Source organism: Malaclemys terrapin, chromosome 15 (genome assembly GCF_027887155.1).
Source record: "Malaclemys terrapin pileata isolate rMalTer1 chromosome 15, rMalTer1.hap1, whole genome shotgun sequence".
In the NCBI taxonomy this organism is placed as follows: domain Eukaryota; kingdom Metazoa; phylum Chordata; order Testudines; family Emydidae; genus Malaclemys; species Malaclemys terrapin.
In genome coordinates this window covers 10,252,997-10,280,583 of record NC_071519.1, presented here as the reverse complement: position 1 = coordinate 10,280,583, position 27,587 = coordinate 10,252,997, and the positions used below count along the sequence as shown (strand labels likewise).

Below are 27,587 nucleotides of genomic sequence, written 5' to 3'. Positions count from 1 at the left end.
TGGCAAACCTGCGAGGACTCATAAGTGGCCTAGATTCTAGGAACAGACCCATGAGGGTTCAGAAGTGGAAATGCCCTACTTTGTGGAAGGGGAAACAACCCACCTACATAGGGCTGTGTCGTGGGGTAGATACACCTGGTGAAGGGGTGTCTGGTCATGTAGAGTCAGCGGGGAGCTTACGTCTCAGCTGCCAGAGTCTCCCTGATGGCCTAACCCAGAAAACAGGAGAGCGTGACCTAGCGGTTGGGGAGCTGCCACCCCTGTGTGGGGTTAGCCGCAGGAGGTAGGGAGAGCCGGGCCCACCCTGCTCCTCCGGGTCCCAGCCCAGGGACTGAACAGTGGTGTGTGTCAGCGGGGATCCAGCTGTAACGTGCTGACCAATTTCTTGGTCCTATGACTTGAACTTCAGGATCTATTTCCCCTGGGCCTCTTCCTACCCATCTCCGTCCCTTCCTGGATCACTGCAAATTGTCCCATGTCCACCTGGGGTTTGGTGTGCCTGGCCTCTGTGGACAGGGGGTCCCACAGATCCCTGGGGAGCAGCTCGCAATATGCATCCTTCCTCCTGGGCAGTCCAGCCCGACAAAGCTCTGCTGCTTTCCTTTATATCCTGTCTCCAGGCTGGGCGTGCCTTGCAGGACAGCAGGGTGTGGTTTCCTCAGCCTGCAATGCACAGCTAACCCCAGCATGGCCAATGTGGAGTAGATAGATCTCATCATAGGTACGGAAAACTCACCAGACTCCCAGTGCTGGAGCCTGAGCCGACTAACCAGCGGCTGCTGTGAGATATGAAGGGGGCACCCACCAGTGAGGCGTAGGGGACATCTCTCTCCTCTCATATCCAGCTCCTCACAACAAGAAGCATGTTGGGCTTCCTTCTCCGGAGCTCTCCCTGCACCCTGCTAGGGGCTCCACCTCCTATGTCAGTCTGTGGCTAGTAGGGGTGTGATGGATCTGCTGGGAGAGACAAGGGGCTCTCTCTGTCCCCTCACCCTGGTGGTTCCTGGATGGGAAAGCAGAGATCTGGATGGGGATAGGACTGTGTTGACCATGAGCCTCCCAGAGCTTCCATTTGATGGGCTCCTCTTCCCCCACGAATAGTGGGGCTGTGAATGGGGCAGCAGATACTCAGTGTTGGACTCTTGCTCTTTCAGGGACCGGTGACCTTCGAGGAGGTGGCTGTGTATTTCACCAGGGAAGAGAGGGACGTCATGCAGGAGAACTATGAGAATGTGACTTCGCTGGGTAAGGATTCCCGTCCCCTCGGTTCTTAGAAGGGGAAATGACGAAATAAGGTTCACATCACCCCTACAATGCAACTTGTACTCTGCCCTGTTTCAGCATCACCCCAGCATACCAGAGACACACACACTAACACTCTGCCCTCCCCTGCTACACGACACTTTGGGAACAGAGTACAGGAGCAGTACAGCACAATGTCACATATCTTCTCTTTGCTAAGATAAAACTGGGGTTTGGGTCCCGCATAAAGAAAAGAAACTTCTTACCCCCGGACTTCACTAAAACACTGATCCTCCTCTACACAAACCAGCTCCGACTTGCAAAATGATCCCACTCCCTTACCCTCACCGTGAGGATTTCTTCTGAGTCGTTACCTGCACTTGCCCCTCACTGAGCCCTGGAAACCACTAGCGTGTACGGCACCAGCCTGCTGACAATCCTCAGGGCAAGAACTCCCCTTTGTGCATCTTTAGTGACACAACCTACAACACTCAGCACTGACGTGGGGCAGACTCGGTCCCTCAGGGGTCACCTGCACCTCTCTGCATACCACAGTCACAGCTCTGCCAGGCTGCTCCAACTGCTCCCTCCACCATCCGATTACAGCGTCAGCTGGCCCAGGGCACACAGCTGCAGGGCATGCGGATAAATGCTGGTGTTCTAGTCTGTGGAGCACAATGCAAACAATGGCACGTTCTTAGTCCTTCCTCATATCTATTATAGATTTGTAAGGCCAGGGCTGGCTTAGCTTATCTAGTCTGATCTCCTGTATAACTGAAACGGGACCCCCGGGGTGCAGCCTGGCACTGTGCGACCGCTTTGCCCCCTTAACTCTCCAGCCTGGGCTGTCTCTCACAATGCCTCACGAGTGACCAGCAGCAACCCCTCCAGGCGCTGTGACCACTCAGCACAACCGCATGTGGAGACCCCACACCCAGCTCTATTGCATGAATGCTCCCAGAGCCACTCATGAATCACACAAAGAAAGGCACCAACCAAATCCCCCCGGCTCCCAACCTTGTACCTCAGGAATATACCACCTTGCACTGCTCAAGATAAGCAGTGCAGATTTATTAATTGGTTCCCCACTTCGTCAATGGAAAGTGGACAGACACCGGCCTTTGTAAAACCTGAGCAGAATTACCAGGCGCGTCAGGCAAACTCACTGGTAAAGATAAACAGTTAAACAAATGTATTGGCTATCGATTTTAACTGATTATAAATGATAGGCAAAAAGTCAGAGTTAGTTACCAAAATAAAATAAAATATAAGCGCACAGTCTAAACTCTCTACCCTATTAGACTGGGCAACATCTAGATTAAGCAGTTCCCACCCCCACCCACCAGATATTGCAGTCCTTTCACCCTTGAAATCTGGGCCAGTATCTTCTGTTGGCGTCTCAAGTCTTCAGTGTCCTTGTTGTTTTCAGCACAGGTGGGGGCAGGAGACAGGCCAAGCCTGGGACCCCCATGTTCTGTTTTATACCCTTAGTCCCAGGTGCTTGGAGAACACACATCCAGGCATGTCTGGGGGGCATTACTGAGTCACCAGGGGAGGTTGAGCAATTCCCCTGGTGTGGCTTTATGCAGGTGAGTCATTGCATTGTAGCTCCCTTGCTGGACAATGGCTGGTGATGTCTGTTCAGCACCCACCTGGGTGTTGGTTACCCCCCTTATCATTGTCTCTGGAGAGCTAGTATTTGGGCACCTCCCAAACCCACAGCATGTTTTAGTGACAATCCTACAACACAATTCTCATAACTTCATATGCACTAATGACATACCTAATTAGATAGAACAATGGCTTTCAGCAGATCATAACCTTTCCCCGGATACCTTACAAGGCAGGCTTTCTATGCAAGATCACAATTATATATAAATGAGGAATATGGGGGGTTCAGGGTGCTCCCCTAAGGTATGGAATGTTACAATAACACCGGCAATGGAATTTCATCCAGTTACTGCCGTCCTGAGCTGAACACCTTGTGTTTGACTAAATCCTATTCGGAAAGGCATCCGGTCTTGACGTGAAGACTTCAACAGATGGAGAAGTCTCCGGTTCCTGTGGTAGTTTGTTCACCTTTGCACCATTGCATTCCCAGTGGCTCTTGCCAGCTGCAGAGTTGGAGGTGTGAGCACAGTAAAGGTTGCATTGTAGGGGTGGCATGTACATGAACTTCGTTTTCTGGTTTGCAGAGGTTTAAGTTTAGCCGCCGTCCATATGGTGAAAGGCAGGAGACAGCCCTGGGCGCCCTTAGCTCCGCAGTAAAGTAGTTTCTGGGTATTTAGTTTGCTTCATTTTTTGTAGTGGACATTTTGCCACTCTAACTCTGACTACACTCAAACTTTTGCCAGCAGAACTGTGTGGATTTGCAAGGGAAGGGAGCAGGAAGGAAAGTGATTTTTCACAGCCCTAAACAATCGCGCTATCCTGGCAAAACTTTCAAGAGCAGACCACGTCAGAGTCTGCATATGGATTTTGCAGCACTTCAAAATATTCTCAACAGGGAAGCGATAGACACACTCAAACCGCTGAGCCCTCTGAGAGTCTCCCTGGAGAATCCAGCCCCTGTTCCATTAGATGCTCTCAGTACTCTCAGATTCACAGATATTCCAGTTTAACAGTTACACCTCCCATCACTGATCTGCCTAACACAGCACTTCGACGTGTTTAGAGTGAAAACAAGTAAATGTTTATTTAATGAAGTCTAGAAGTTTAAGTGATAGCAAGGGGAAGTATTGGGGAAAACTACACCTCAAGTACAATCAGAGCCCTGGACCTAGCCTTACAGAACTAGATTCTTTCGTGTGTTGTACAGCAATGCAATTGCAAAATGCTTCCAGCATTTCACAGCCGGGGTTGGCTGTGAAATGCTTCGTGAGACAAATCCCGCTGCCAGCTTGCCTCCAAGGTGGAAGATGCAGGGTGTTCCTCTATACCCTGAAACGTACCCCCACGTGCCATTATCATCACTCATAAATAGGATTCTGCCGCTTTTTTGTGTGCGTGTGTACATTTCCTCTCTTGCAGATTTCACAATCTCTTCATTAGCAGTTGGCTCAGCGTACAAACTGGGCCACGTCCCCCATCTGTCTGTCTGATCCCATCTGTCTCTTGTCTTAGTCTTAGATTGCCAGCTCTGAAGGGGGGCGTCTTTTTGGTCTGTGTCTGTAGAATCTCCAGCCCCGTGGGATTGTTGCGTGTCCGAGTTAATGACTCGAGGTTGTCAAAATAACCGACTCACTTGGAATTATTTAATGTAAGATCATCAATCGGAGATTAGTACAGCACCATACAGAGCACAGACAGAAATAGGTACATTACCACCCTTTGTTGTCAGATTAAGCGGGATCTGTGTGTCTCCTGTATCTGGAGGGGATGCGCAGTGTTCATTCCCTCAACTAAGTTCCCATATCAATATAATGGCATAGGGTTTCAGACAAAGGAAACCTCATTGCCAAGAATATTCTCCCAGAAACATGTGTTTTGGTGTCATTTCTGTACATTCTCCGTTTACCTGATTTATGTGAAGGCATGATTATTTACAGCTGGGAGAACTAACAATTCTTCAAGATAATCTCTCTGTGGGTCCTTCTTACCCCACAGTTATTCTTCCCTGTTGATTCCCCAACAGGGAACATCTGCTGTAACATTCATCCCTAATTAGTTTCCCAAATCTATATGTGCTTATGCCAGCATTATAGATCTATGTTAAAGAGAGGGTTTCCAAGCAGATCTGCAGTTGTATAGACATGGAAGGTATTCGAGATGGTTAAAATATAGCATAATAGAGAACATTCCTGAATTGGGTCACTTATCAGTCAAGGGCCGGTGTTCTGGGCCTTAGAATTCAGAGAGACTCTTTGTTGAACTAAAAGTATTAATATTTAATAACCAGTACTAACAGAATCCTGGCCAACGACTGAGACTATGAGCATTACAGTAATACAAATAACAATCATTGGCAGGCCCAAGCAATGGGAGAGAGAGTAGGAGAGTGTCCAGGCAGTGGCAGGCTGGTGGGGAGTAGGTTTGGGGTGAAGAGTTCCTGTGCACTGGGACGTCTGGGGGTAGTGAAGGGCTGGAAGATCTGGGAAGGAGTTGGGATGCCGAGGAGTTGGAGGGGGGAGTAAAGGGGAGGTGGGGGCTGGGTAATGTTTGCCGCAAAAAATGGGGGAACTAGCAATGGGAGGGAGGGAACAGGAGCTCTTGGGAGTTTGAAGCAAAGACAACTTGGGGCAGTGGGAAGGTGAGCTGGAAAACGGTTGGGCTGTGGGAAATTTGGGGGAGCCTGTAGTGAGGAAGGCTGCGGGCAATGGGAGTGGAGGGAAGATCGCAAGGAGAGGGTGCTCCAGGGGCAGTGGGATGAGGGCAGAGTGGTTGAGAGCAGTGGGTGGAAGGGGAGTGGGTGTCAAAATCAGGGACCCTGTCCCCTTCCTGGTGTGTCTCATAAGAGCGGCCAGACTGGGTCAGACCAAAGGTCCATCTAGCCCAATGTCCTGTCTTCCAATGCCAGGTGCCCCAGAGGGAATGAACAGACAGGTTTTCATCAAGTGATCCATCCCCTGTCACCCATTCCCAGCTTCTGGCTAACAGAAGTGAGAGACAACTTCCCTGTCCATCCTGACTAATAGCCATTGATGGACCTATCCTCCATGGATTTATCATGTTCTTTTTTGAATCCTGTTATAGTCTTGGTCTTCACAACATCCTCTGGCAAGGAGTTCCACAGGTTGTCTGTGTTGTTTGAAGAAATATTTCCTTTTGTTTGTTTCCCAGAAGCTGGGAATGGGTGACAGGGGATGGATCATTTGATAATTCCCTGTTTTGTTCATTCCCTCTGGGGTACCTGGCATTGGCCACTGTCAGGATACTGGGCTAGATGGACCTTTGGTCTGACCCAGTAGGGCCGTTCTTATTTTCTTATGTTGATAGTTAACTCTAGTTAAAGTAGTAAGTTGTACCATTTGTCTCTCTTGATCAGCAAAGAATCCTTATTATTCCTCTGAACGGTTCAGGACAAAGTAGCCATTGCAGAGCACATGGTTTGGGGAAAATTCAGCTGTTGCTGACTCTTGCCAAGTGTATTCAAGGCTGGTAGAATCCAGAGTGTGCCTGGGGTGTAAGAAGCAGGCTGTTGGTCTCAGAGCTGCTGGTCCAGGGTCACTTATCACACAGACACTCGGTGTGTCCTTGAATGCTGGCTGGGAGCATCCAGACAAGGGAGCTCCAGCAGCAGAACATTGAAACTCCCCCAGGATTACAGACGACACAACTCCTCACGGGTCTGGATTGCCCCCAGGATGTGAAAATGGCCTAGGTTGGTAGTGAAACATCTCGAGAGTCCTGCTCCCCCAACCCCACCTGCAATAGCCACAATCTCTCTTCTCTGCAGGCGCCTTGGATCTTGGGCTCCATCATGCCTGACGTCACCTGGCCTGATGCTTATTTTTCACATTCTGCTTGTCCAGAGGAATTAGAGTCTGTTGTTCCTGGATTATAGCGGCTAATTTCCCAGTGTTCTCCACACCCAGAGATTTTCATACTCCCGCCCATTACACTGGACACACTAGATTCCCTAATTCTGCAATAGGTGCTTTCCTGACATCTAATACTGTTGAGATCCTGTTGTCACCATGACTCAGTGGGTTCCAGCTGAGAATACCAGATTCAGGACAAACTGCTGAGAAATAGGGCAGACTCCTCACCAAGCGGGTGGTTATTCTACCCTTCGACGTACCAAGGCAGTAACAAAAGTAAATGTCTGTCTCACCACACAGTCGTCAAAAATGCCATCTCCTTAAGCCTCTCAGCATTTATTTCACCCCCCAGACCCTAGACGTTATGATTAGTGAATACTGAAAACCACTGTCATCAAAGGGTTCTTCTGATCTCAAAAGATCAGCCACATCGCCAGCTCAGTATATAATTCAGATCTTACCCAATAATCATACTGTTTCCAGTCTTTTAATACTGCTAGCTTGCAAAAGGCTTCTCTGGAAATTACCCAAACAACTTGGGGGTCATTGGTCCTTGTTTGAAGCTTCCTTGTTAGAAATCCAGTCCCAAGAAATGAAACAGGAAAAGAAGACAAAATGGAGATGTTTCCACAGTCTTTTATCCCCTCTCCCGTGTAGATGGGATTCTACTGTCCCTCAGTCTAAGTATGGAGAAAATTACAGGCACAAGATGGAGTCCAGGGTCACCTGAGCAAGTAACATGCACTTACAATACTTGCTAACTGATAGGGGCAAACCATTGGTCACTTGGAGGCTGATCACAGAATCGTACAACTGGAAGGGACCTCGAGAGGTCATCTAGTCCAGTCCCCTGCACTCATGGCAGGACTAAGTATTATCTAGACTTTCCCTGACAGGTGTTTGTCCAACCTGCTCTTAAAAATCTCCAATGATGGAGACTCCACCACCTCCCTGGGCAATTTACTCCAGTGCTTAACCACTCTGACAGCTAGGAAGTTTTTTCTAATGTCCAACCTGAACCTCCTTTGCTGCAACTTGTCCTCTCCTCAGTAGTTAAGGAGAACAATTTTTTCTCCCTCCTCTTTGTAACATAAGAACAGCCATACTATGTCAGACCAAAGGTCCCTCTAGCCCAGTATCCTGTCTTCTGACAGCAGCCAATGCCAGGGAGGGAATGAACATAACAGGGAATCATCAAGTGATCCATCCCCTGTTGCCCATTTAGAGCTTCTGGCAAACTGAGGCCAGGGACACCATCCCTGCCCATCCTGGCTAATAGCCATTGATGGACCTGTCCTCCATGAACTTATTTAGTTCTTTTTTGAGCCCTGTTATATTCTTGGCCTTCACAACATCCTCTGGCAAGGAGTTCCACAGGTTGACTGTATGTTGTGTGGAAAAAATACTTCCTTTTGTTTGTTTTAAACCTGCTGCCTATTAATTTCATTTGGTAACTCCTAGTTCTTGTGTTATGAGAAGGAATAAATAACATTTCCTTATTTACTTTCTCCACACCAGTCATGATTTTACAGGTCTCTATCATAACCTTTTCCAATTCCAATTTATCCTTTTTGAGATGGGGCAACCAGAACTGCACGCAATATTCAAGATGTGGGCATACCATGGATTTATATAGTGGCAATATGATATTTTCTGGCTTATTATCTAACAACCTTTTATGTACTTGAAAACTGTTATGTCTCCACTCAGTCTTCTCTTCTCCAGACTAAACAAACCCATTTTTTTTCAATCTTCCCTCGTAGGTCATGTGTTCTAGGCCTTTAGTCTGTGCGTGTTCCCAGCAGATATGTCCCTCATAAGCAAAGTGTTCTGCACCTTTGAGGACCTGGGGAGCTGGATCTGGACTTTATTGGTTACTAAGGACTGGGGCTTAATTAATAAAAAATAATTAATGACAGCATCTTAGGAATTCACCTGATCTCATTTGTTTTCTTTCATCTGAGCAGGGTTTCCCATTTCCAGACCTGATGTGATCTCCCAGCTGGAACAGGGGGAAGAGCCGTGGGTCCCAGACCTCCAGGGTTCAGGGGAAAAAGAGATCCTAAGACTTCCCTGCACAGGTGAGGAAACGTGAAACCTACTCAGAGTATGAAAGTGCCTGAAGGAAACATCTGGGATCCTCTACAAAGAGCTTGGGAGCTCTCTGGGTTCAGGATTGTCCCCAGGAGGTGTCGTATCCCCAGGGAAGATATAGCTCATGGCGTACTACAGCTCCTAACTGACACCTGTCAGTAGCTTCTTCCCTTCCCATGGAGTATTTAGATGGGATGTGAAGGACGAATTGATTCCCTTTGGGGGAAGAGTTTGGGGGAGTTCAGTTCCTGGTTTTTATTTGACATCTCTCCAGCACTTGTTTTGGTTTGCTCTTCCCTTTTCCATCCCTGTTTGAGGTTTCTCTCTCTGTCCCAGCAGGTGAGGTGATGGTGAGTGAGAATGAGGTGCAAAAGTCTCAGCAGGAAGATGCTGCGCAAGTGGAATCACATGGAGCATTATCGCAAAGATCCGAAGGGGATGTGTCCAGGAGTCATGAGGAGGGACAATCCTGTGAGATTCAGCAGACACCAGAGAGAGAGCAGGGAAACCAGCCAGGGGAGAAATTGGAGAAATTCATTTGCTCTCAGGGAACTCACAAGGACCTGAAGGAAACCACAGCCCAGCAGAAAATCCTCAGGAGAACGAAAAAAAATACATGCCCCGAGTGTGGGAAAAACTTTAGTCACTGCTCAACCCTTACTAAACATCGGAGAACACACAGAGCAGAGAGACCCTTTGAATGCTGTGAGTGTGGGAAAACCTTCATTTGGCACTCTCACCTTATTGCGCATCAGAGAATCCACACCAGTGCGAAACGCTATGAGTACCGTGAGGGTGGGAAAACCTTCACTCCGAACTCAAACCTTATTGCACATCACAAAATCCACACAGGTGAGAAACCTTATGAGTGTGGCGAGTGTGGGAAAAACTTCACTCAGAGCTCAGACCTTACTACCCATCAGAGAATCCATACAGGGGAGAGACCCTATGAATGCCGTGAGTGTAAGAAAAGCTTCATTAGACGGTCACACCTGATTACGCATAAAAGAATCCACACAGGAGAGAGGCCCTATGAATGCTGTGAGTGCGGGAAAAGCTTCACTGCCAGCTCAAACCTTATTCAGCATCAGAGGATCCACACAGGGGAGAGGCCCTATGAATGCAGCGAGTGTGGGAAAAGTTTCACTCAGAGCTCAGACCTTACTACACATCAGAGAATCCATACGGGGGAGAGACCCTATGTATGCTGTGAGTGCGGGAAAAGCTTCATTCGACGGTCACACCTGATTACGCATCAGAGAATCCACACAGGTGAGAAACCCTATGAATGCTGTGAGTGCGGGAAAAGCTTCACAGCCAGTTCAAACCTTATTCAGCATCAGAGAATCCACACAGGGGAGAGGCCATACCAATGTTGCGAGTGTGGGAAAAGCTTCACTCAGAGCTCAGAACTTGCTACACATCAGAGAATGCACAAGGGAGAGAGACCCTATGAATGCTGTGAGTGTGGGACAAATTTCACTGACCGCTCCGCCTTTCTCAATCATCAGCGAATCCACACCGGAGAGAGACCCTACGTATGCTTTGAGTGCGGGAAAACCTTCACTCGGAGCTCAAACCTCATTACACATCAGAGAATTCACACAGGTGAGAAACCCTACGAATGCAGTGAGTGCGGGAAAAGATTCACTCACAGCTCAAACCTTATAACGCATCAGAGAATCCACACAGCGGAAAGGCTCTATCAATGTGAGTGCGGGAAAAGCTTCACGGAGAGCTCGGCCCTTCTTAAACATCGGAGAATCCACGCAGGAGACAAACCCTACAAATGCTGTGAGTGCGGGAAAACCTTCACTCGGAGCTCCGCCTTTATCTCTCATCAGAGAATCTGCAAGGGAGAGAAACGCCATAAAAAACTTTAGGGCTACCGAAAAAAAAATTTTCTTGTGCTAATTCCCACGTAGTAACCTTTAAGGCTGTTTGAACCATTTGCATCACTGTTCTCCCTCAGCTTGTCCAGATGAGTTGCCCATTTTTGCTTTTTGCCATTTGCCGTGTTTTGAGGTGGTTCCAATTGTCTTTTCTATCAACTCCATTGTCCCATGAGTAATGGGAGTGCGTCCCTCCTTCCAGGAACCAGGGAGCATCACATTTATACCGTTCCTCCTATTGCAAAGGTACTGTTAGAGTCTCCAATGAACAGATTGCTCTGGGTTGTGCTGAAGAGCAGTTATTTTTGGACATTGTTTTTATTTTAAATATATTTAAATATGGTGAAAAGCAGGCGGTGCAGGGGGAAAAGTGTCATTTCAGCCTCTGCGACACAGGAAGGAGATGGGGTAACTCAGAGATTCCTTCCTTCCCCATCACTGCAGAACTGTTAAACTCTGCCTGGCTCAGACAGGAGGTATCTTCATCACATTCAGTCCCTCAACCTCTCAGAGAGTCATGTGATGCAGTGTTTGTGTTTGGAGATGACGCTTTGACTTCTTTAATCCTATATCGGAGTCACTGTGACTGGAGAGGAAAGTGTCAAAGACCTGGAAGGGGAATTCAAATGGATCTCAAACACATTGTGATCATTTGGAGTTTAAATCCCAGGTTCCATCTATTGGCAAAGCCACTTCTGGCAAGGTGGCTGTTTTTCCCCCCATTGTGAGGATGCTAAAACTTTTGTATATAATTTAACTCAAAAAATGAGACCGTGCTTAATGAAGCAGGTTTGAATGGATCAGAGGAGAATGTCATGGGAGAATCTTGTCTTGATTCTGAGTTATTAGATGTAACCTGCTCTGGATTTTTCCCTTGACACTTTTATTGTCATGTATTCTGTCTCTCTGTGATGTGGGTTTCTATCTCTCCTGAAGAATGTTTGGTCGCCCAACTGGATATTAGTTTAGTTTGACAGGATATAGCTCAGATTTATTGGAGACTTTGAGACAAATGACCATTTGCTAAAGTCATTACTTCTCACTTCAGCGTTGCTTTTTCCCCACCCCTCCATGATGACATGGAGAAAGTTCAAGTGCAGTTCTGTCAACAGGAGAGAACTCTCCAATTTACTGGACATGCTAACAAAGAAACAGCAGTGATTTAAAATCTCCACTCGGAAATGGTGACCACCAGCAGACTGAATTGAAGGAAGTGCAGATGATCACATTGTTTAAGTCAATATCGTCTCAGATGATCTGGGAAGAGAATTCCACCGTAAGTGAGTTGGAGCTAGGCAAAATGCCCCTGTATTCAGTACCCAGAGCATTTGTAACCCAGGCTCTACAGAAGATCTCTCCTAGCTAATCCTATGATATGGGAAATGCTGCCCTTCACGATGCAGTGTGTGGAAGGAATAGAAGTGGGTTTTTTGTTGAATTTATCCTTTGTAGGAGCCACAAATATGTATAAAATGTAATAGCTGCAGAAAAATAGCCATTTTTGAATAGAAATGTCACTTCTGGTAATGTACAGAGATTCTGATCCAGGCCTGTATCTAGTTCCTAGTCTAGACCCGTGCCACCGCATTAAAAAAAATTTGGGCATGTTTGGGGAAGCCATTCCGTACTAACACTGCTGGTTTGGTAAAGGATTCTACTTCAGAGACGTGTCAATTTACCCTAACCCGGCCCAGGATTTAGAAAGAAGGGGGGAAGGAATAGTACACACCCGGTTCTTGATTTTCACCCCAATAAAGGTAGCTATGGTGACCAACAGCCCAAGGAAAATGTTTGTAGAACCCCACTCCCTATCTCAGTGTCCCTGGTTACAGTCCCAAAGGATGCCATGGTTAGATTGAGCACAATCATCCTTCACTGTTTGGCTCCAAAGTTTCATAAGGCAGAGAGAGAAAGAGAGTTCTTTAGAGGACATTCCTTCCCCGTGGATCCCAGACTGGCTGTCTGAGGCGGTAACAAGGACTTGCATGCAGTGGAAATAATAGTAACCAGTGAGGGTATGAACTTGTCGAGCTCCAATATCAGACGGCAGGGTACACGCATGTTGAGTCCTGATTCTCTGGTTTTGTCTCAGGGCTTGTCTACTACACTTAAAATGCTGCAATCTGTAAGGAAGAAACTCTCAAATAATAGCGCTCCCATCTGCTCAGTGACTCCACCTCCCCACGCAGTGGTAGCTATGTCAGCAGAAGACGCTTTCCTGCCCACACAGTGCTGTCTATATGGGGCGTTAGGTCAGTATAACTAAGCCGCTCAGGGGTGTGGATTTTTCACACACCTAAGCGATGCCGTTATACCGATACAGGACTGTAGCGTAGACCAGATTGTGGTTTTGCTCTTGTGTTTTGTGCATTTGCATCCCTTCTCCTCTACGTCCTCCTACTTTGAAAGACGAAAAAGTGTGAAAATACAAGGAAGGAGTTTTTTCTCACGATGCAAATATTCCCACAGAGAAGACCCCTTCCACCAACACACATGGCAGAAGTTCTGGAGATATGTGAACTCACATAAGTGGGAGGCACCTCAAACCACAACTTGACTCAAAGGTTCACTTAGTGACTGTGATGATTAAATGAAAACTAACACATATGACAAGGTTTTGTGATCTTTGAATATGTTACCTGATTTTCGAGAGTTGTATATTATGGTTATAGGGGTCACCAATTGATCTGACCAGAAGAGAAGTTTCTTGTCCCGGAATCAGGCTACCTGCGTGTTAACCAGGTGTGATCCCCTTAATTACATTGGAAAACGGAAAGTTGTCTCGTGTTTTGTTTTGGTAGTCATGCGGAGAACGGTGGCTAATCCTGAAAAGTTTATTTGATGTAATAGACTCCCTTTTGCCTCAGGAGTTCTGATAGAAAACCTCACGCCAATGGTTAGGCTGGGAGAATGTGTGTGGGAAATAGTCTAGAAGAGAATGTTGGACCAGTACAGATCTTCATTTTTTGTATTTCAAATGGAACTTCTTTTGATGAGCTTCAAAGTTCATTTCTATTAACAGGAAAACTAGTCAAGGAGACAAGGTGTATAACCTTTTACCCAGTTAGACTGTAAGAGTCACTGACTTCCCCGCTTCTCTTACTTGCCAAGGAAAGACAGGACATCTGTCATAGGATATCTCCATTTATTTTTAAGAATGATGGTGGGCGCATGATGCAATTTTGCTGTTACATATTTTTGCTACCAGTTCTTGTTATAGGAGCTGACACCTATTTTCCTTTTGAGGAGGGCAGCTGGTGGAGCACGGCCATTTAACCCTCAGGCCTTAGAGAGATTGAGCCCCTCTGGGAAAGAAGCTGCTAGTATGGAGGGCTGAGCCAGCTACCCGATCGCCTGGTTCATCAGATGTAGCTACAGCTCGTAGTACCCATGAATCCAAAGACCGAGAGAAATGGAGCGTTCCAACCATTGCCATTTTGGGATCTCATTGTTCCAGTCTCAATTGTTTTGTTTTTATTAACTAGGAGGTATCCTGGCCTGTCTGTTATATCAGCCTGTGACAGTGTAGCTGTGTGTGTGTGTGTGTGTGTGTGTGTGTGTGACAGAAGCCCACTGGTGCCAATTGGCAAAGGGGTCACTGTTCTTCACAAGCGACTCCTGTCTCGGCCCTGACAAACTCACCACACCTAATACACTACTTCCATGATATTTGTCCAGGAAGGGTAGCATGTGAGGCCTCTCCTGAAAGCTTGTAAATTATGGGGACTCGTCATCACTGCAAGACGTGTGGATGAGTCATATTTAAGGAATAATGTAAATATGGGGAAATTATGCCGGTATTGTCTTGGAGTGAACGTCACCCCAATCATAGGTCTCAGTGGTGGCGGCCCGTTCCAGTGGGAGGAAATTATCACCCCACGCTTGCTAGCCAATTACATGATGTATTGCTCAATTGTCTATCTTTGCACCAATCTGGGCCTTGTCTACACTACAGAACTTTGTCGGCAAAAGGCAGCTTTTGCCGACCAAACAGTGCAGGTTTACACACTACGATGCTCCTCCCGCTGGCAAAACTCTCCTGCTTTGCCAACAAAATAAAACCACCTCGACGAGAGGTGTAGAGCTTTTTGCGGCAAAGTCATATTGACAAAGCGTCAGGCTGGATTTTTGTCGCTGTTGATGGCCTCCAGCAGGTGTCCCACAATGCCCATCCTGACCAACAGTTTCAACTCCACTGCCCTGCATCCAGGTATACAAGTATCTGTCCCTCCCTCTTTAAAGGCCGGGGAAATTTTAAAATTCCACTTCCTGTTTGCTCGGGGTGTAGAGTTCACATCGCATCTGCCCTGCTGACCATGGCAGCTCCACGCAACAAATGCTCTTCCACTTGAAGCACAGATGAGTGGTTGGATCTGCTGGGTCTGTGAGGAGAGGCAGCTGGGCAGGGCCAGCGCTGTTCCAGCCGTAGGCACTTCGACACCTCTGGGCAAAATGCTCGTGGCTTGTTAGAAAAGAGCAATGAACAGGACACGGTGCAGTGCTGGGCGAAGATAGTCCTGGCCAAGGAGGATGAGTTGGAGGACGATATGGAGCACACGGTAGGGTCGCCCAGTGGTGAGTCAGAACCTCTTTTCCACTCTGGTCCATATGGTGCAGAAGAGGGGTGCTCTGGTAAGTGATCTCTTTGAGCTGTTGCTGCTCAGTTGTATGAGGTGCAGGTTTCTGTTGCTCTATATTCTAGAAGTCAAGGAAGGAATAGAAATATGCAAGACAAGCTGTGTTTGACTGTGCTCCACATGCCCTTGTGCAGCTAAGCAGTGCGTCACTGTCATAACTAGAAAGGGAAGGGTAACAGCTGTCCTGTGTACAGTACTAGAAAATCCCTCCTGGCCAGAGACTCCAAAATCCTTTTCCCTGTAAAGGGTTAAGAAGCTCAGGTAACCTGGCTGGCATCTGACCCAAAGGACCAATAAGGGGACAAGATACTTTCAAATCTTGGGGAGGGGGAAGGCTTTTGTTTGTGTTCTTTGTTGGGGAGTGTGTTCGTTCTCGGGACTGAGAGGGACCAGACATCAATCCAGGTTCTCCCCATCTTTCTAAACAAGTCTCTCCTATTTCAAACTTGTAAGTAAATAGCCAGGCAAGGCGTGTTAGTTTTCCTTTGTTTTCTCAACTTGTAAATGTACCTTTTACTAGAGTGTTTATCTCTGTTTGCTGTATTTTGAACCTAAGGCTAGAGGGGGGTCCTCTGAGCTCTTTAAGTTTGATTACCCTGTAAAGTTATTTTTCCATCCTGATTTTACAGAGATGATTTTTACCTTTTTCTTTAATTAAAAGCCTTCTTTTTAAGAACCTGATTGATTTTTCCTTGTTTTTAGATCCAAGGGGGTTGGATCTTGATCCACCAGGAGTTGGTGGGAGAAAGGAGGGGGATGGTTAATTTCTCCTTGTTTTAAGATCCAAGGGGTTTGGATCTGTATTCACCAGGGAATTGGTGGAGAGTCTCTCAAGGCTACCCAGGGAAGGGAATTAGCACTTTGGGAGTGGTGGCAGCGGACCAGATCTAAGCTGGTAGTTAAGCTTAGAAGTTTTCATGCAGGCCCCCACATTTGTACCCTAAAGTTCAAAGTGGGGAAGCAGCCTTGACAGTCACAACAGCGTGTTAAAGCACCCTGAGATTTCACGGGAATCCTCCAGAGAGATCTCTAGGAAAATTTCCTGGAAGCACTCGCCAATTCTCTGCCAAAGGTTCTGTGACAGAACTGCTTTGTTTCTTCCCCCGTTGTAGGAAACGTTCCCGCGCCGCTCGGCAATCACTTGTGCAGGAACCAGGGCTGTCCTGTGATTAAAAAAATTAATGGCGATTCATCGCACTGTTAAACAATAATAGAATACGATTTATTTAAATATTTGTGGATGTTGTCTCCATTTTCAAATATATTGATTTCAATTACAACACAATACAAAGTGTACAATGCTCACTTAATAGTTATTTTTGATTACAAATATTTGCCCTGAAAAAACAAAAGAAATAGTATATTTCAATTCACCTCATACAAGTACTGTAGTGCAATCTCTCTATCGTGAAAGTTGAACTTACAAATGTAGAATTATGTACAAAAAATAACTGCATTCAAAAATAAAACAATGTAAAACTTTAGAGCCTAGAAGTCCTCTCAGTCCTGCTTCTTGTTCTGACCGTCGCTCAGACAAACAAATTTGGTTACAATTTGCAGGAGATAATGCTGCCCGCTTCTTGTTCACGTCACTTGAAAGTGAGAATGGGTGTTCACACGCCACTTTTGTAGCCGGCATTGCAAGATATTTACATGCCAGATGCGCTAAAGATTCATATGTCCCTCTATGTAAAGTAAATAAGGTTTTTAAAATGTTTAAGAAGCTTCATTTAAAATTAAATTAAAATGCAGAGCCCCCCGGACTGGTGGCCAGGACCCGGGCAGTGTGAGTGCCACTGAAAATCAGCTCGTGTGCTGCCTTCGGCACGCGTGCCATAGGTTGCCTACCCCTGCGTTTGCTCTGTATCGCTCCCTTTTTCCTGTCTGCCGTCTCTTCTGCACCAACCTGAAAGGCTTTTCTGGCAGCCTGGCTAGCTCAGTTGGTAAAGCATCAGACTTTTAATCTGAGGGTTCAAATCCCTGGTCAGGCTATTAACCTCTTGAGTTCTTTCATGTCCCTACAGCTAAAAAATTGCCTCTGCGGCATCCTTGCGGTTTCTTTTGAGGACTTGGAGTTTCCTGGGAAATGCCCTTAGTGGGTAGGATTCAAGAGGCAGCTTCCTACCATGCCCCCGGCCTCGCAGTCTGGAGGAAGAAAGGCCTGGAGCAAAGCACCCTGTGCTGAGCTGTTGAGCATGGGCAGAGAGGTGATGGAGGCCTTGCTTGAGAGAAGCGTCATCTTGTCCCAACTAAGTCCTCTCCGTCAGAAGTCTGCAGAGAAAAGCCAAGCAGCCGTTTGGTCCCATGGTGTAAGGGCCAGCACTGAGGGCTTTGAATCCTGCAATCCGAATTTAAAAGCCGGTGGGGCCTTAGGGCACCTTGCTGGCCACGTAGATATCTTGGGACTTGCCTGGCTTTCTCTTGCACTCTCAAATGACGTGGAAGCCGGTCATTTCCCTGCTCGCTCTGGTGACTTGAGCGCCACACTCGATCGTGGGGGCTGCCTTAACCAGAGAGAACTTTTTAGCTGTAGGTGTATGGAACAGCTGGAGAGGCGTATTCCCTGACCAGGGACTTGAACCCTGCTACGAAGGACTGTGATTCTTGGGAATGTGTGTGAAATAGGGCATGGCTTTGCGGCAATGGGATTCCCTAGCTGTGGAAGGGCGATCGATGGAATGCAGATCCTAGTGTTGGTCCCGGAGCATCTTGTGACGCAGGACACCAATAGTATTCTCTATGGTATTGAAGGCACTTGTGGTCTGGGAAGGTGCATGACGCAGGTATCTTCAGGAACACCGGCCTTTATAGAAAGCTGCAAGTGGGGACTTCCTTTCATAAGAACATAAGAGTGGCCGTACTGGGTCAGACCAAGGGTCCATCTCACCCAGTGTCATGTCTTCCGCCAGTGGCCAGTACCAGGTGCCCCAGTGGGAATGAACAGAACAGACAATCATCAAGTGATCCAGCCCCTGTCGCCCATTCCCAGTTTCTGGCAAATGGAGGCTAGGGACACCATCCCTGCCCAGCCTCGCTAATAGCCATTGATGGACCTCTCCTCCATGAACTTATTTAGTTCTTTTTTGAACCCTGTTAGGGTCCTAACCTTCACAACATCCTCAGGCAAGGAGTTCCACGAGTTGATTGTGCGTTGTGTGAAGAAATACCTCCTTTTGTTTATTTTAAACGTGCTGCCTATTAATTTCATTGGGTGACCCCTAGCTCTTGTGTTATGAGAAGAAGTAAACAACACTTCCTTATTTACTTTCTCCGCACCAGTCATGATTTTATAGACCTCTATCATATCCCCCCTTAGTCATCTCTTTTACCAGCTGAAAACTCCCAGTCTTATTAATCTCTCCTCATACAGAAGCCATTCCATACCCCTCATCATTTTTGTTGCCCTTTTCTGAACCTTTTCCAATTCCAATAGATCTTTTTTTGGGACGGGGCGACCACATCTGCATGCAGTATTCAAGATGTGGGCATACCATGGATTTATATAGAAGCGATATGATATTTTCTGCCTTATTATCTATCCCTTTCTTAATGATTCCCAACATTCTGTTTGCTTTTTACTGCCGCTGCATGTTGAGTGGATGTTTTCAGAGAACTGTCCACAATGACTCCAAGATTTTTCTTGAGTGGTAACAGCTAATTTAGACCCTATCATTTTATATGTAGAGTTGGGATTATGTTTTCCAGTGTACATTACTTTGCATTTATCAACATTGAATTTCACCTGTCATTTTGTTGCCCAGTCACCCAGTTTTGAGAGATCCCTTTGTACCTCTTCGCAGTCTGCCTGGGACTTAACTATCTAGAGCAGTTTTGTATCATCTGCAAATGTTGCCACCTCACGGTTTATCCCTTTTTCCAGATCATTTATGAAAAACCTACATGCGTGTCCTCGAGGGAGAGGGGGGTTGCAGGCACAGGAAGGGGCTGGAGCAGCTGGGAGCGATGGGTGCCGGGAGGAAGGAGACAGGAGCTGGGAGAACAAAGCCCGGAGAGCATCAGACACGGGTCTGTGCTGGGAGGGGGAGCCCGGCATTAACACCTCCCTGCCTGGCCTGGGGGGACGGGGACCTGCCCCCTGCGCTCTGCCCGCATCCACTCCGGAGCCAGGTACAGAGCCCGTGGGAACGTGCCGGGGGCGGGCAGGAAAGTGACGCTGGGGGCATTAAATCTCCCAGCCCCCCTGGGACACTGCCCCCTTGCTGCTAAGGAGCTTGCGGGAAGCGGCTTAGCTGCAAACCCATCCGGGGCCAAACTGCGGGACCCAGGTGGGAAGAGAGCTGGGCCCCCGCGGGGGCTGGAGGGGTCGGGCAGGGAAGGGATGGAAAAGGGGGCAGGGACTGGGGGGAAGTGCGGTGGCTTTCCCTGTCTCTGTGCGGCTGGACATTAGGGAGAGAAAGGGGGTCATCAATTCCCCTCAGAAGGTCCCTCTTCTCTCTCTCTAATACTGATCAAATTCTCCCCCAGTTTTGCCCCTTTTCCCATCACTAAAAAAGGTGCATTAAATCCACGTAGATTTTCCCCTTTTCTCTCAAAGTATCCGTCTCTTCTCTCTTCCCCTCCTCCGCGCTTGCCCCATTTTTTCTTTCCAATTCTCAAAATGTCCATTTCAAATTTCCTCCGATGTGGGGGATTTTCCCCACCCCATTTGATCGGCAGCCATTTGTCCTTGTCCAGGTAGGAAATTGTCTCGATTCATTCCCCCAAATGGGCAGGGGGTCAGTGGGGGCTGTTTGGGGGAGCCCTGAGACCCGGCTGCTTCTGGGGTGGAGCCGGGGTGGCTGTTCTCTGCCAGCAACAGGGCCTGGAAGAGGCCAGGGATTTCCCCTGAATTTCCCCATCATCCCCCTCCCAGGGGTCAACTCGTTACAGGGCAGTGTGGCTAATTTGTGATCCATAGATGGGAACCCCTCTCCAGGAGCCTGGTAGCTTAGGGACCACCACCGCTGCACGACTCCAGGTGCGAGGGGTTCTCAATCTTCTTGCTGGCTTCATGCCACTGCAAGTAACGAATGGAATCGATTAAATATTAATTGGGCCACCGACCGCAGGAGAATCTCTCTTTAGCCCAGCGCTCAGGTGCTCCCCTGAGAGGCGGAACACCCCTGATCCAATATTAACTCCCTGGATGAGTGCCTGACCCCTGGGCGAACAGCAACGAGAGGCCTGTCCCGTTTGGGTGACCTCGGGGGATCGAGCACTCGTTGATTCTGTTGCTCCTGAATTATAGCATCTAATTCTTTAGCCTTGTCCCTAGGGCTGGGGGGAATTTAACACTCCCTCCCACTGCACTCAGTAGATTCTCTAATTTCTCACAGGTGCTTTCCTGGCATCTAATCCCTCTGAGATACCTCTGACCCTCTTACCAGGCCTTCCTAGGCTGCATCCCGCTAGCTCACGCTCACTGGCCCCCGGCTTCCCTAGGACGATCTCATTTTCTACTGGGCCTGTCTGTCAGTCAGATGATGACCCAGAGCAGTTCCCCCTCTGGTTGGAGTCTCTATATACTGGGACACAGAGGTGCCTTCTCTGGGGTTGAGGTGTCCCTTGGACGGTGAGGGCGAGGCTGTGTGTGTTCCCAGCAGAGATGCAGATAATTAAATATGGAGCCCCAGGATTTCGCTGCTTAGAAACAAGCTTGAATAGGGCCTGCCCCATCTCGACAAAGATCTGTTCGAATTGGAAAAAGGACAGAGAAGGGCAACGAACATGATTAGGGGCACGGAACCGCTCCTGTGCCAGGGGAGATTAAAAGAACTGGAAACGGTCAGCTTAGAAGCGAGACCATGGAGGGGGCATATGATAGAAATCTCTCAAATCACGAGTCGTGTGCAGAAAATGAATAAGGGGGGGTTATTTACCCGCTTTTGCATCTCACAAGAGCCAGGGGTCCCCCGAGGAATCTGCAGGGCTATGAGGGAAGGGAGATGCTGAGAACTTCATGCACAGGTAAGGAATTAGTTAAACCCACTCAAAAAATAATCTCAGGGTCTGTGGGAAACAGTTGGGAGCTCTGAGGTCAGGGCTGCCCCCCACAGATGTGCTAGCCCCATGCATCGTCACTGATCCCTGGCAGCAGCTCCCTCTCTCACCTCCTTTCCCCCCGAGTTTTCCGATGGAATGTGGAAGCAGAATTGATCCCCTCCTCTCTTCCCCTATGGGGAATAGTTTGGCGGATTCAACCCCTGAGTTTCCCCCCCCATCTCTCCACCATTTAATCTGGTTTCTTCCCCACTTGCCCCTTCTCCTCGGCACAGGGCGCGACCCACGTCTCACTTCTCCCTCCATCCCAGCAGCTGAGAGGGGAGGATGAGTAAGAATGAGGTGGAGACGTCTCAGCGGCGGAAAGCAGAGCCGGAAGAACCACACGGGAGATTAGCAGGAAGATATAAAGGGAAGGTTTCCCAGAATCATGAGCAGGGGAAAGCCTATGAGAGGCAGTCAGGGAAGAAAGAAGGTGAAATCATTAATGCCAGGTTGAGTTTTCCCATGACAGATGTTGCACTCCCCACCTAGCCATTTCAACCAGATCAGTGGGGCCCATCTCAGTAACCTCCCTGGCCTGGGCAGGTTCTGTGCTCAGCCCCCTGGGCATCAGCCTGCCCGCACTGACCTTTCTCTGGTCCTGCTGCTTGTCTTATATAGGGCCCTTCCGGCCCCGGATTGGTCGCTCCATCAGCCCCTCTGATTGGCCGCTCCTCTGCAGCCACTCTAGGCTGCCTGGAGGACTTCTCGCTGCTCTTTTCTGGGGCAGGTTGATGTAGGGCCACGAGGCCCCCAGTAGGGGGCCTCCGTACCTAGGCCATCCCACCCCACACCTCCCCACTTTGTCAGAGAAACATCCAGCCCCATAACCCCGCCTTTTCCCTTTTTAAAGTGGGTCGCCCAAGGCTTCCTGCTGCCCATGTGAACGGCACTCCAGGGGCATGCCGTCATTTTCTAATTGATCAAACATTCATTTAAAATCCCCTCCAATTTCTCCCCTTGTCTCTCAGGCATTGCATTTTTATTACACGTTCTCCGCTGTTCAGTTTTTGCCCCATTTTCGCTCTAGTTATCTCCGACTTGAAATGTCTCCCTTCTCCTGCTAAAGCCACATTGCAAGGGGCTCCCTGTGGCCTGTGTGCATGGCCATCTGCGGGTGGTAATATTAAATACTCATGTCAAAAATCAAAGAAATAGGTGGGTTTTTTTTTTCTTTCCACCCTTCAAAACTACAGGAACTTCATGTTTTGGAGTGAAAACTGGTTGCTCTGAGTCTTTACCCCTGATGTGGGGGTCAGGATTGGTGGGAAGAGGCTCCCCAATGATCAGCCTCTGTCTCTGTGGGGAGGTGGTTTCATTAGATCCTATCACCAGAGGTCTCTGGGTATTGCTATGGGGTTGAGATGCAGGATCTCTGTTCGATTAGGTCCTTGTATTGCATACAGCATCATGGTACGTGAGGAGTTTCCAGTCATTAAACAAGGTAACTACTCATCAGTTACATGTTGTTCTTTGTTTTCTTCTCCTCTCTCCTGCGGGAGAAGCTTGTGCACCGGAGTGTCTCGTTTTGGTTGGGTTGTCTGCCGGTTTCACTTTCTGGTGGTGGTGGGTCTGAATAGACTCATAGTTGCGATGTATTTGCCGTTAGAGGAGACAACCTTAAAAAAAAAAAAGTGCCTTGCACTCGGATTGGAAGGTGGTGAGGTTTGGGATGGTCTTTAGTTCCTAGGAGCGTCCATTCCAGACTCTCAGAAAGCTTTGTCTCCCTCACAGATGAGCTGGGTTAAAGGGGAAAAAAAGATAAGTTCATGGAGGACAGGTCCATCAATGGCTATTCACCAAGATGGTCAGGGATACAACCCCACGCTCTGGGTGCCCCTAAACCTCTGACTGCCAGAAGCCGGGAATGGGCGACAGGGGCTGGATCACTCAATTATTGCCCTGTTCTGTTCATTCCCTCTGCAGCATCTGGCACAAGACACTGGGCTAGATGGACCATTGGTCTGACCCAGTGTGGCCGTTCTTAGGTTTTTATGAGCTTCACCCTTCTTGTAGAGAGTTCTGTTGTGCCAGAGAAGCGTAGCTGGTGACCACACACTTCCTCCCAGAGTGTTACGTGATCTATTAGCTATCCTGGGCCCAGGCCAGGGAATGCTCTGGAGGCAGCCCAGAAGGTAGAGGACCGCTCTGAGGTTTTTGCAGTCTCGTGTGTTGCTGAGATGTGTGACAGGCTCTGTACAAGTTCAAGTGTCCTAAGCAGAGAAGGCTTCATGCCCAGGTCTGTTGCATTGCTGGAGTGCAGCCGAGAGGCATGAAAAACTCCAGCCTGATCATCATCCACTAGGAACGTTACCCCGGAATTTGACATTCTTGCATATACCCTGGACGTGACAGCCCTGCCATCAGCGATTTTGTAGATTAGAATATCAGGGTTGGAAGGGACCTCAGGAGGTCATCTAGTCCAACCCCCTGCTCAAAGCAGGACCAATCCCCAGACAGATTTTTACCCCAGTTCCCTAAATGGCCCCCTCAAGGATTGAACTCACAACCCTGGGTTTAGCAGACCAATGCTCAAACCACTGAGCTATCCCTCCCCCCACTGCCATCTGAAACCCCACTACCACTGACGTAGGAATGATCTTAGGCCTGTATGAGACAAGGACAGACAGCGGCAGGCTTGCAGTTGGTTAACCAGAATGGGAGGATGGGAGAGAAAGTTATGGAAGTGAACAGCGACCTGGGTTTGAAGTGCCCCAGATGTATTGTTGTTCTGGGTAGAAATACTAGAAGTGTTTTGAGATAATGAGCAGTTTGTTGAAATGAGGAGAATTGGTGACCCAGGGGAGGAGTCCCTGTGGGTTATGTGCTTTGTTAGAGTTTGCTATAAAAGATTAGGTGAAAGTAAACACCTTGGAGCAGTCCGAGGGAGCTTTTCTTAGGGTAAGGAGCTTGCATCTAAACTCCCCATCAGCTGGATGGAACAAGGGCCTCTGGAAACCCGGCTGGTGATCACTCGAAACCATCTCAGACTGTGGTTAATTATATCTGGGTTGTCCTAAACCTACTCTGTGTGTGTGTGTTTGTGCGCGCGCTTAATATCTAATAAATAGTAGTTTTAGATAAGAACACGCTTGCTTGTATCCGTCATTTATCAGACGGAAGCCCTGTGTTCCCATTGATTTATTCCTGACGCTGCCTGCAGAGAAACAGCTGGGTCTGTGCTGGGAAGAGACCTTCATTAAAGCTCCTTCTGAGCCCAGCCAAGGTGGGGAAGTTCTCCAGCTAGGACTAGCCCCAGACGCTGCTGACAGGATCTCCTGATCAGAGCGTCCAGGTGGTTGAGAGAGAGCTCAGGGAAAGCACTGGGGCCGGGCAGGAAATTGACTGCACAGTGAGCGCTTCCTCCTCCCCCATCTCCGCTCCTCGTGTCTCTGGGAGCCACAGAGCTGCTGCCCTCCTAACGATTCAGGCCAAAAGGGATGTTTCTGTCAGAGAGGCTGACCGGCTTCACCCGGGCCCTTAAATGTCTCCCACTGACCTTGTATTGAGTTGTTGATAAAGCTTACCTTCCTGACTGGCGGAGCGGGTCCTGTGAGGGGAAGAGAAAACCCCCAAGAATGGGGTGGTGGCCCAGTCTCCCATCTCGAGGGCGGGAGGAGATAGGGGAGAGAGAGAGCGACTGAAGAGGGCGTCAGGAGAAAGAAGTGGTGGGAGATTCCCGAATCTCTAACTCACCCAGACACGCCCACTGTAGACGGGGTGAGGAGCAGAGAGAGGAAAAAACGCTTCCTGGCTCTGTCTAGTTCTGGCCCTGCTGGCGGGACAGCGTCGGGGGCTCCTTTGCGGCTGCTCTTTCTCTAGTGTTCGATGCAGACACCGTTCCTGGGAGGGTTTAAAAAGTCTCTGTGGGTTCGGCGCTTTGGGGAGGGGGCTGGGCCTGCTGAGTTACAAAGAGACGGAGCGTTTTCCCAGCGCGGCAGGGTTGACGATGTCCATCTGAGGGGAAAGGGCTTGGGGGAATCAGGGTGTGAAATTAACTATCGCCTCAATTGCCCCTCTCACCTGGACAGGCTGTCACTCCAGATTGTCCCATCGTTCACGGGGACAGGGAAGAGAAAAGGCTGCAGAGGAGATGATTCAGGTAGCGACTTCCCAGTGGCTCCGACTGGAGGGAGAGGGGCAGTAGATGCACAAGAGGTGGGCGCTGTTGAGGGATTTGGTCTTCAGACAGGAAGGGGCAGGAAATACCCAGGGCGGAGAAAGGGAAGGGGACAGGGTGTGACTCACCTACTGGGACTTGTTCAGCCTGGAACTAGATTCTATGAACAGACCCATGAGGTTGAGGTGAAAATTCCCCAATTTTTGAAACTGGAAACAACCCTCCCCGGACTGGGCTGGGTCAACTTCCCAGTTTGGGGATGGGACTCTGACTGGGAGCCTCCCAGCGTTTTCATTTGATTGGCTCCTTTCCCGTGAATAGTGGGGCTGTGAGTGGGGCAGCAGGTGCTGAGTGTGGGACTCTTGCTCTTTCAGGGGTTGGTGACCTTCGAGGAGGTGGCTGTGTATTTCACCAGGGAAGAGTGGGCTCTGCTGGACCCCGCTTAGAGAGCCCTCTACTGGGACATCATGCAGGAGAACTATGAGAATGTGACCTCGCTGGGTAAGGATTCCCGTCCCCTCGGTTACTAGAAGCTGTGGGGTCTCTCCAGCACCCGTATCAGTCTCTGCTGGAAGTTCTTTCCCTGGTTCCTTAGATTAAAGGAGACTTTGTCACATCGTCCCCACAACTCATGTGTGATCCTGTTTCCTTCCCACAGCCCTCCTCTCATTCCTGAGGGGTCAGCCCCTACGCTCTCCGTGAAGTCGCCGTGACAGGCACTCTTCCCAGAGCCCCTTCCTGGGTGATTTCTACCTGCCAGATAGAAATAAAACGGTCGGGTTCAGCATGGAGAGAGGTGACTAGCAGGGTCCCCCAAGGAGCTGCACTGGGACCATATTCATAAATAATCTGGGAAAAGGGGGTAAACAGAGAGGTGGCCAAGTTTGCATAGGATCCAGAATGACTCAAAGCAGACTGCGAAGAGCTACAAAGGGATCTCACAAAACTGGGTGATCGGACAACAAACTGGCCAATGAAATTCAATGCGGATAAATGCAAAGTGATGCACGTTGGAAAACATCCCAGCTATGCACACAAAATAACGAGGTCTCAATTAACTGTTACCACCAATCACTGGATGCGCCACTCAGCTTGCGACTTCTCCTGGCTGCTCTGGGTTCCAGCCCAGGGACCCTGCAACAAACATCCAAGTTCTGTTCAGGCCACAACGTTGCTCTTTAATCCCTGGGCTGCTTCCTATCCCAGCATTCCCCCTTGTCTGGCCTTTGCTGGTCTCTGTACGCCGCTCTCCCAGGGAGCAACCGTGGGCCGTTCGTCTCTCTAGCCCCCAAACACAGCTCCCGTCTCCCAGGGAGTGACTGCAAACTACCTCCCTGAAGCCCCCTTCCTATGATCAGCTCCCTGCCTGTTCCCACACAGGCGAGCGTCCCCTAAGTAGGATTTTCCTCTCAGCCTTCAGCCTAATAGGTTAATTGGTCCATCTGGCCTCCATTAACCCCGTTAGCATGAGGGAGAACTTGGAGTCATTGTGGATAGTTCTCTGAAAACATCCACTCAACTGCGAGCAGCAGTAAAAAGCAAACAGAATGCTGGGAATCATTAAGAAAGGGATAGATAATAAGACAGAAAATATCATGTTGCCTCTATATAAATCCATGATAGGCCCACACCTTGATTACTGAGCGTAGATGTGGTCACCTCATCTCAGAAAAGATATACTGGCATTAGAAAAGGATCAGAGAAGAGCAACTAAAATGATTAGGAGTATGGAATGGCTTCTCTATAAGGCAAGATTAATAGGACTGGGACTTTTCAGCTTGGAAAAGAGATGACTAAGGTGAGGATATGATAGAGGTCTATAAAATCATGACCGGTGTGGAGAAAGTAAATAAGGAAGTGTTGTTTACTCCTTCTCATAACACAAGAACTAGGAGTCACCCAATGAAATGAATAGGCAGCAGGTTTAAAACAAACCAAAAGAAATATTTCTTCACACAACTCAGAGTCAACCTGTGGAACTCCCTGCCAGGGGCTGTTGTGAAGGCCAAAAGTATAACTGGATTCAAAGAAGAATTAGATAAACTCATAGAGCATACGTTTATCAGTGGCTATTAGCCAA

At 48.5% G+C, this 27,587-nt stretch overlaps 1 protein-coding gene across 1 annotated transcript in view; it reads left to right on the top strand.

The window, feature by feature from the left end:
- The window catches only part of LOC128822973 (zinc finger protein 850-like), an 81,939-nt gene that overhangs the window by 6,181 nt on the left and 48,171 nt on the right, over window positions 1-27,587 (top strand). The window contains exons 3-5 of the mRNA XM_054004899.1: window positions 1,155-1,245; window positions 8,690-8,803; window positions 9,153-10,655. Of these exons, the coding sequence (XP_053860874.1) occupies window positions 1,212-1,245; window positions 8,690-8,803; window positions 9,153-10,655 (1,651 nt within the window). The 5' untranslated portion in view covers window positions 1,155-1,211. The remainder of the gene's footprint in view (window positions 1-1,154; window positions 1,246-8,689; window positions 8,804-9,152; window positions 10,656-27,587) is intronic.